At 44.8% G+C, this 9,685-nt stretch overlaps 1 protein-coding gene across 1 annotated transcript in view; it reads right to left on the bottom strand.

The window, feature by feature from the left end:
• Window positions 1–9,685, bottom strand: part of USP13 (ubiquitin specific peptidase 13) — a 137,575-nt gene that overhangs the window by 42,964 nt on the left and 84,926 nt on the right. The window contains 3 exon segments of the mRNA XM_017876857.1: window positions 1,400–1,462; window positions 1,590–1,768; window positions 3,442–3,567. Of these exon segments, the coding sequence (XP_017732346.1) occupies window positions 1,400–1,462; window positions 1,590–1,768; window positions 3,442–3,567 (368 nt within the window).

Below are 9,685 nucleotides of genomic sequence, written 5' to 3' on the forward strand. Positions count from 1 at the left end.
AAAAAAAAAAAAAAAAAAAAAAAAAAAAAAAAAAAAAAAAAAAAAAACTCCTGATTTATCACAGTTTGTAAGTACACTTACGCACATATCCGTTTTCCCAAACACATCTTAGATGCTTTTAAAATTCATTCCCCTGTCCCCAGTCAGTTTATGATGTACTTATATCTAGGTTGCTAACATTAGATATTCCCAGCAGTCAAATTCCAGAGACTAAATTATAAATCTCCTTTCTGAAAAAAAAAGAAAAATAGTTATCACTAATAAATGATAAACAGAATTAGAAAAGATCATGGACCTGAGCAGACATGTGAGTCAGTAACCCTGAGGTAGACAAGAGAAACCACTGAAGCCTAGTTCTAACAAGGAAACAAACAACAGACTCCCATTCCCTTGTTTCTACACTGGAAAGATTTTGAAACTGATCAAAAACTGCATGAGCATATAGAAAATGAAAATCATTTCATCTCAAATCATCATAATCATCACTTTCCAGTTAACATCATAAACTGACCCATGACTCCCCATACACAAGAAAGAGGAAAATGGGCCATCCAGGGATTTGCTGAACTTTTTTTTTTTATTCTAAAAGAAAAAAAAACCAGGATACATGTACAGAACGTGCAGGTCTGTTACACAGGTATACATGTGCCATGGTGGTTTGCTGCACCTATTGTCTTGTCCTCTAAGTTCCCTCCCCTTTCCCTCCATCCCCCAAGAGGCCCCAGTGTGTGATGTTCCCCTCCCTTTGTCCATGTGTTCTCAATGTTCAACTCCCACTTATGAATGCGAACATGCGGTGTTTGGTTTTCTGTTCCTGTGTTAGTTTGCTGAGGATGATGGCTTCCAGCTTCATCCATGTGCAAAGGACATGATCTCATTCCTTTTTATGGCTGCAGAGTGGAATTGCTGAACTTTACAAAAATGACTGGTTCACAGGAGATGAGCAATACAGCGGCTATTTTGTCTATTTTGCTTATACGATGTTAATTCAAAGAAATGCCATTTGTCTATTCTGCCTAGGAAGAACCAGATTAGACTGATGGAAGGAGAAGGCACCAAACATGAATGCCACATCTCTGCCTCCTTCTCTCTTCCAAAGTCCAGAGACCCTTCTAATGGGCTTTGCCTTTACAAAGAACCCTGACACAATTTATCTCCCAGAAGAGGTGGCTGAAATACTCATGTGCCAAAGCCGGATTATTTCAAGAGACCTCTGCTCAAATGTCTAACTTTAAAAAATACAGTCCTGATCATTTCCCTCAGACTTTATAGCACAACTTATAAATGACAGTGTTAAAGAATTTTCTACATATATCACTACCAATAACTTTCCCCAAAATTATGCTGACTCCATACTCAGTAGTTAGCCAAATTTATAGGCAGTGAAGTAGGTTCGAACCATAATGCCTCCATAAAACCTGTGATGCATTTGATTCTTCTCAAAGGAAAAGTCACACGGGAACTAACAAAGAGATGAAAAGAGATGAGCAAAACAGACATCATCTGGGCTGGGTCTACTCCTAACACACTTCAGTGACTAAACCATTCTCTCTGATTCGAGGGTTTTCCCATATGAAGACACACAGTACTAACTTCCCGCTTTGGAATTGTTACCCTTGTTGGTTGCCGCCTCCATGGCCACAGGTAACTGCATCAGGTAATCCACCCTCTCCGTGTAGCGGACTTTCCGGGTCTGACAGCACTGAATGCGTTCTTCCACCAAAAAACGAAAAACATCGCTTGGGTTTTCTGAGCCGATGCGGTTCCTCTGAAGGATGGATTGTATCAAGTTAGTAAATGTTTGAATATTGAGCCACTAAGACTTACTAGAAAATGAACTCTAAACCTGGTGTAAACACTTGGCTTTATTAAACATTTCCTCTGGGCGTGCCCATTCACCAATGCACTTTAATAGCAAAACACGGGAATTTATCTAAAGTCCAAAAATGGGGATTGGTAAAATAAAATACAGTTCATCATGGATTGCTATTTCAATATTATTAAATTAAAAACCATGGGAGAGAAATTCATAGAATGAAAAGAAAGGAGGAGGAGAAGCCAATCAAAAGAGAAAGGGAAAAAAATAAAGGGCTGCCCCGGAAAAATGAAAACATGTACAATATGATTATATAAATACACTCATATAAATTAGGTACAAATAAAACAGAAATCATGCTCTGTTAACAGATGTAACGATGTGGCAAAACATTTAAGTGAAAACACTGCTTACAGAAGGGCATGTAGAGAATTAACATAAGACCTGGAAAGTGACGGGAGGGGCAGATGCCAAACTGTGAACGCTGGCTGTTGGCCGGGCACAGTGGTTCACGCCTGCAATCCTAGCACTTTGGGAGGCAGAGGTGGGCGGATCATCTGAGGTCAGGAGTACGAGACCAGCCTGGCCAACATGGTGAAACCCCATTTCTACTAAAAATACAAAAAATTAGCCAGGTGTGGTGGTGGGCGCCTGTAATCCCAACTACTCAGGAGGCTGAGGCAGGAGAATCGCTTGAATCTGGAAGGCTGAGGTTGCAGTGCGCCAAGATCATGCCACTGCACTCCAGCCTGGGCGACAAAACAAAACAAAACAAAACAAAAAACACTGGCTGTTTGCAGGGGTGGCATTAAGGGGATTTTGATGTTCTCCTTTGTGTTTTCTATATTTTCCACAAAGAACACTGTTGTAACCAGGAAGGTGAAAAAAAAAAAAAGTTGCTTTTCAGGGGAAAAAAAGCCTTTACTCAGGAATTCTCAGTGGCTTTCCGGCTCACACCTGTAATCCCAGCACTTTGGGAGGCCAAGGCAGGTGGATCACGAGGTCAGGAGTTCAAGACCAGCCTGACCAACATGGTGAAACCCTATCTCTACTAAAAATACAAAAATTAGCCAGGCATGATGGCAGATGCCTATAATCCCAGCTACTCAGGAGGCTGAGGCAGGAGAATCACTTGAACCTGGGAGGCGGAAGTTGCAGTGAGCCAAGATCGTGCCACTGCACTCCAGCCTGGGCAACAGAGCTAGACTCTGTCTCAAAAAAAAAAAAAAAGTTTTAATAGCATTCAATTCTGATGTGAGCAGAGTCATCATCTTTGAGCAGTGGCAGGACACCAAATACCATGCGGGGCTCTTAAGGGACTTTGTCGCAAAGACCAGGAAAAATAAATTGTGAGTGGAATAACTGGCAAGCACTCTTATAACACATACAGGTTAAGAGAAGCACAGAGATCCACAAGTGTCTGGAAACTAGCGTGTGAAGAGCAGTCACATCAAGTGGGCTGAGCAGAGAGTTTCCAGGGAGCTGATTCTGAACCAGCTTCAACAGGAGAGACTGAAGCAAGAAGAGAATGGGGAGGCATTCTGATCAAGCCACAGCGGACTGCACTGAGTGGCTTGGCACCCTTCTTACAACCCCGCTGAGCATCGCAAAGACTGACTACTCACCTCTACTAGATTCACCAGGTGCAAGAAGAATTCCTGGGCATCTTGCTGTCTGTTAGAGGAGAATTCCGGGTGGCTCTTGCTTACAAAGGCCTTAAACATGCGCGGAGAGATCCCGTTCTGCTGTGGCTAAAGTATAAAAATGAAATGGACTTACAATCCTTTCATGCACGTTAACAGTCCTAAGAGGCAAGCAGAGCAGAGCCCACCATAAACTCCACTTTCCAGATGAGAAAACTACAGCCCAAAGAAGGAAAATAATGATAATGCCCAATACTCGCTGGTGTTTACTATGTGCCAGGCCCTGTACTATGAAACTTATGAAGAACACAGAATGAGACTCTTCCTGTTTACTCAAAACTAGAGACAATAGGTGACACACACTTTAGAAAGTACTCACTTTCTAAAGACAGGCACTAGGCTCATTCTCACAGGACTTGCTACACAGTGGCCAAATGTCATAGCCCATTTCAGAGCAGGCTAGAGATGACTTGGGAGGAAAGGTTTCCGATGGAAGTTAAAAAGAGAGGCCAGGTGCACTGGCTCATGCCTGTATTCCTAGCATTTTGGGAGGCTGAGGCTGGCGGATCACCTGAAGTCAGGAGTTCAAGACCAGCCCAGTCAACATGGCGAAACCCCATCTCTATTAAAAATACAAAAAATTAGCTGGGCATGGTGGCATGCATCTGTAATCCCAGCTACTCAGGAGAATAAGGCAGGAGAATCACTTGAACCCAGGAGGTGGAGGTTGCAGTGAGCCAAGATCACACCATTGCACTCTGGCTTGAGCAACAAGAGCTAAACTCCATCTCAAAAAATAGACAAATAAATAATTAATTAATAAATAAACAAAAGAGAGGAGAGCTCTGCAGCATCTCCCCTTCCCTTCCATGAGGGTATCGGAGAGAATGCCTCCTGAAGAATGGAGACTTGCAAGAAAGAAAAATGGCATTGCATGGCCCATTAAAGCACTGCAGAGCTGCTCAAGCTTACGAGCCCACCCCATACTGTTTCTGGACCAGAGCACAGGGAGTTCCCAGGAGCTTGTAGAGGGCTTGCCCCTCACCTGGCTGCAGCTGCTAGGAAGGCTGCAGGGGAAGAGCAAGCAGCAGGGCAACTCTGTCAGGACAAGGATGTTGGATTTCCTGGGGGACCAGCAGGACAGCTCAGAATCAGAAGACAACCAGATGACCCATGTAGGACCCTGCAGAAGTGGGTGGGCTGTCTGCCAGTGGAGAAGGCTCAGGGCAGGTGGGGGTGAAGGCTGCAGAGGCTAGCTGGACAGAGCATCAGGGAAAGATCCTTGTAAGGTTCCTGAGGGTGGGATGACAGTTGCAGGGAGGCAGCTCTAAAAAACCACTAATGTGCCCCTACAAAAGGCCAGCCATGACAGGAGACATGTGGCAGCCCAGAGGGAGCGCACCAGCACTTGGTAAGTGAAAAAACTCTGTCTACTTCTCTAATCTCCAATTCCCTTGACCCTTGACTATGGAGGGGCCAGCAGCGGGTGGAAAGAAGCAAAGAAGTGGAGCAAGGACCCCCACATACACCAAAAAAAAAAAAAAAAAAATAGATGCCGACACTAATGCTTCAGCACTGCTGTTTTCTGAAACTCTTGAGTTTGGTAGAATGAAGAAGCCTAAAACTGGCTTTTTAATACAGTAACCTACAGAAAATCACTAGGAATCTAGGAGATCTGCCCAGGATGCTCTGAAGAGGCAGGTGGGAAAATTCCACATCGCCTTTGGTGATAGAGGTATGCACCTGATAAAGCTGTTTCCCAAATGTTTCCTCCAAGTTCAGCCCATCTGCTCATGGTGATACCTACTGTCTCGTTAATACTCCTGGTAACCCTAGGAAGCGGGCACTAGTCTTATCTTCACTCGGGAAGCTGAGACTGGTAGAGAAGTGCCAGACAGGCCTTTCAGCTCAAAGTGGTCTTAACACCCAACTGCCATGCAGCTAACAAAGCCTAACCGGAGTGGCTCTGACTCCAGTTCCAGGCTGTCTGTAGCAAAAACAAGTAAGTGGGTCCTGAAGCACACTTAGGTCTCAGTCATATAAACCCCACCTTGTCATTTGAACCAAAGAAGTAATTTACGTCCTCTCTGCAAATGCTGAAGCTGCTACCCACCCACTTATCCATAAAACCTCCCTTTGCTTAGCTTGCAGACCATACTCCGCTCCTCCGAGTCCAGAGCACAAACTGCCTTCTACCTTCTTTTTTTTTTTTTTTTTTTGAGACGAAGTCTCGCTCTGTCACCCAGGCTGGAGTGCAGTGGCGCAATCTCTGCTCACCGCAAGCTCTGCCTCCCAGATTCATGCCATTCTCCTGCCTCAGCCTCCGGAGTAGCTGGGACTACAGGCACCCACCACCACACTCGGCTAATTTTTTGTATTTTTTAGTAGAGATGGGGTTTCATCGTGTTGACCAGGATGGTCTTGATCTCCTGACCTCGTCATCCGCCTGCCTCGGCCTCCCAAAGTGTTGGGATTATAGGTGTGAGCCACCGCGCCCAGCCTGGCTTCTCTACCTTCTTTAACTTTCAGCCTGCTTCTGGTCTGTCTCTGCAGCCTTTGCAGGTGGAGGCCATGTCTTAAACCTCCTTGAATTCTCATGGACATCCAGGTCCATGCCTATAGTCTGGGGACCATGACACGTTTGCAGAATCACAGTCATATGCAACAGGTGATGAGAAAACTCCTTTATCTATCTCCCTGCAACAAAGAGGCAGCTCCATATATAACATCTCTCCAACACACATGTTCTATGCAGTGTTTTCTAATAAAAATCTGATGAATTTCCCTGTCTTGCTGAAAACATAATCTGGTCTGGGCACTTAGTATTTAGTGACTGCCTGCTTCATGCAGAGCACTATTGGAAATTCTGTCTTCTAGGAGCTTACAGACAACAGAGGAGATGAGAGACATACACACACATCGATAACAAATGTTAGGGAACACCACAGAGGACCTGAAACATCACTGGCAGCTCTCAAAGAATTCCTCAAAGTGGCAGCATTTGGGCATCTAAGGACTGACAACCTGTATATACATGACCAGCTTACACACATACACGGCTTCAGTTGTGCTTCCAGCGCTAGTCAAAGCACAATTAATTTTACTACCTGTATATACACCTCCTGAAACCTATGTAAAAGTTGTGACTTTCTTCATTCACAGTGCTGATATATATCACATAGTATCAGCTGACATAAGTATGCAGTAATAACATCTAGCTTCATATGATGGCTAACATTTATGTCCTCATTAAGCAGACATTTACTGAGAGCTATAAAAACTCAGGTGCTTGGATGAATACCTACTACGTGCCAGGCACAGTTCTTAACACTGTACATATTGATTTTTCTTAACTCACCCAACCCCATGAGGTGGTGATGATGATGATTATCTCCACTTGAGAGATGGGAAAACTGAGGCACAGAGGTGTGAAGTCCAGGGTCACAAACCTAAAAAAGTCTCTCCACCCCCTCCCTCTAGTGTCCTTACGCTGTTTTTGGTATACATGTGCCAACATCTCATCTCTGAGGTCCCTGAGTCCATCCTACAGGCTGCTAAAGAGAAGACAATACATCAAGAGTCTGCATAATCCTTCTTCAAGCCCATACAACTCTAGGGCCACCATCACAAGCCATTCCAACAGTTATTTCTCCACTTTCGAGAGTAGGGAGGCACCACTTGGAATAAATCCCTCGGCATTTGTGCATTTCTCTTTAGGCATTCACGTCAGCATGCATTCACTGCCTGCTGCTGATAGTGTTATTTCTTATAATCTGTGATTCAAGTTTGGTGTGGCTGCCAGTCCCCAACACAGACCATAGCAAGCAGCCACTCTGGAAAGTTTAACAAGCCAGTAAATTCTGAGGAGCTAGCTACTGCTCTGGGCCATCATGTGGCCATACAACCAGGAGGAGAAGTTTCAATACAGACCATGGTGGGAAACACTAGAAAATCAGTCCCATATCTGGACTGTGGCCCAGTCTCAGCCATTCCCCTCCCACACTTCTGCAACCATTTCATTTCTTCATTTTCCTCAGCCAACTTTTCTTAATCCTCTATTCAACAGTCAAGCTATTGCTTGAGAGTTGTCTATCATTTGGAAGTTATTCAAAAAAGTTTCCTAACCAGACAGATGCTACCTCCTCCTCTTCATATCATGCTACAGACCAGTTCCTGGGGTTCACAGCTGGGTTAGCTCAAACTCATCTACTCCAAGCTTAGTGCCTTGATCATCACCTGGCCCCTCTGCTAACACCCATGCCCATGCCTACTCTCCACTTTCAGAGGGGACATCTTACCAATTCCCATGCTCAATTATTAATATGCTCACTTCACACCTAGTTATTAGAAAGTCAGGCCCTGAAAAAGTTGAGCCTGAATCTCATGAAGCCTCCAGATCTAGCGACCTTATACCAAACACAAGTCAAACAATACCTCAAGGAAGCAATCTTTAGAGCAAACTTAAAGCAAATGATCCAGCTCCTTCAACAAATCAATAGTTTGCAAAAAGAAAGGGGGGGAACTTTAGAAAGACATCTTGGATAATGCAGGGAAAAATCAGAAGATGGACTAGGTATTCGTGATACTAAGGGATGGTTGTTGATTTTGCTGCTGTGCTTTTAACACTTTAAACAGCTTTTTTTAAAGAGACGAAGTCTTGCTGTTGCCCAGGCTGGATGGCAATGGTGCAATCACAGCTCACTGCATCCTCAAACCCTTGGGCACAAGTGATCCTCCCACCTTGGCCTCCCAAGTATCTGGGATTACAGACACATGCCACTGTGCCCAGCTAATTCTTTTATTATCTTTTTTTTCAGAGACAGAGGTCTTACTGTGTGGCCCAGGTTTGTCTCAAAGTCCTGGTTTCAAGCAATCTTCCCACCTCAGCCTCTCAAAGTGCTGGGATTACAGGTGTGAGCCACCATACCTGGCTGAACACTTTAAACTTTTAATACAATACTTAGGTTAAAAGAAGAAAGAAGGTGTTATAGTTACAGATGCAAATTTAAATAATTTTTCCTTTAAAAAAAAAAAGGTCAGGCTCTGGACAAGGCAGTTCCCTAAAAGAAACCAAAAATCCAAAATAAGAACCAAAGAATTAAATTAAAGAAAGCATGTTTCCCATTTAGCAATGAGCCAGTGATATCACCTGAGTGTCCCCTGTGGGCCCAATACCTCATAAGATGAGAGGCAGAGACCAAAACTGACCAAGAGTCAGCCCTGCCTTTACGGAACACACACTCTCACTTGAGAGCTGGCTCTCAGACACCTGAAGCAATGGCTAGTCCTGACCACTAACTTTATAACACAGAGACCCAGGAAGTCACCAAAATAGCACCCAACTAAGGAACCTGTCATATTAATAAGATACTGTATTTACTTTCTCCATCAGCAATTGCAAAACAGATCAGCTAAAATTAGAGGGAGGCCTTCAGTGTTCAGAATCTCTCCCAAATGCTTACACAGGACTTTCTGTTTAACAGAGTGCACCACTCCGACAGCCAGACACAGTCCACTCATATTCCTCTGAGCCGAATGCTTTAATTAATAAGCAAGCAGCAAGACTGAGACTTTTATCACATCAGAGCAATACCTGAATAGATACTTTTAAACCACAGGATAAAAGTAAGATAGACACATGTCTGCCTTTCCCTAAAACAAAGGTGTATGAAGTCTGTTGACTTAAATTTTTTTGGCGAACTTCCCAGCCCCACTCCTGTCGGGATGTCGGGACTGTGTCAGGAACTCCGCCCGAGAGCCCCACCGGGGGACTCTGTCGGCCTTCTTTGCCGGAGGCCGACAGACCTCTCCCCACACCTTAGGTGACCAAAAATAAATTTGCAGTTTTGCTCCTACCCTTGCCTACTCGCTGGTTCTTTTGTGCCTGCTCGGCTGGTGGTCTTTAGAAAAACAAATCAGTTGGTGCCGAAGACCCGGGAGGAGACCCCTCCTCAGGCCTCTAAGGGTTGAGGAACCTCCTCCTGCTCCCACGCCGCAGACAGACCAGGACCTGAGACCCGCTTCCCTCACTCTCACGGCCTCTCTGGGGTAAGTGCCCTTGTCTCCTCTTTACCTCCCTCGGCCAAAAATCCTGCGCAGGTCCGAGGCCCACTTTTGAGCCACCAAGTGGCTCGGGAGACCCGTTCAGGATGGAGACGTCCGCCTGAAGGTAATCTCCACTTTGGCTCCATGAGCCTTCAGTCTGTCTCTGCTGGTTCCAAAGGAC

Source organism: Rhinopithecus bieti, unplaced genomic scaffold (genome assembly GCF_001698545.2).
Source record: "Rhinopithecus bieti isolate Rb0 unplaced genomic scaffold, ASM169854v2 scaffold_76, whole genome shotgun sequence".
NCBI lineage: Eukaryota > Metazoa > Chordata > Mammalia > Primates > Cercopithecidae > Rhinopithecus > Rhinopithecus bieti.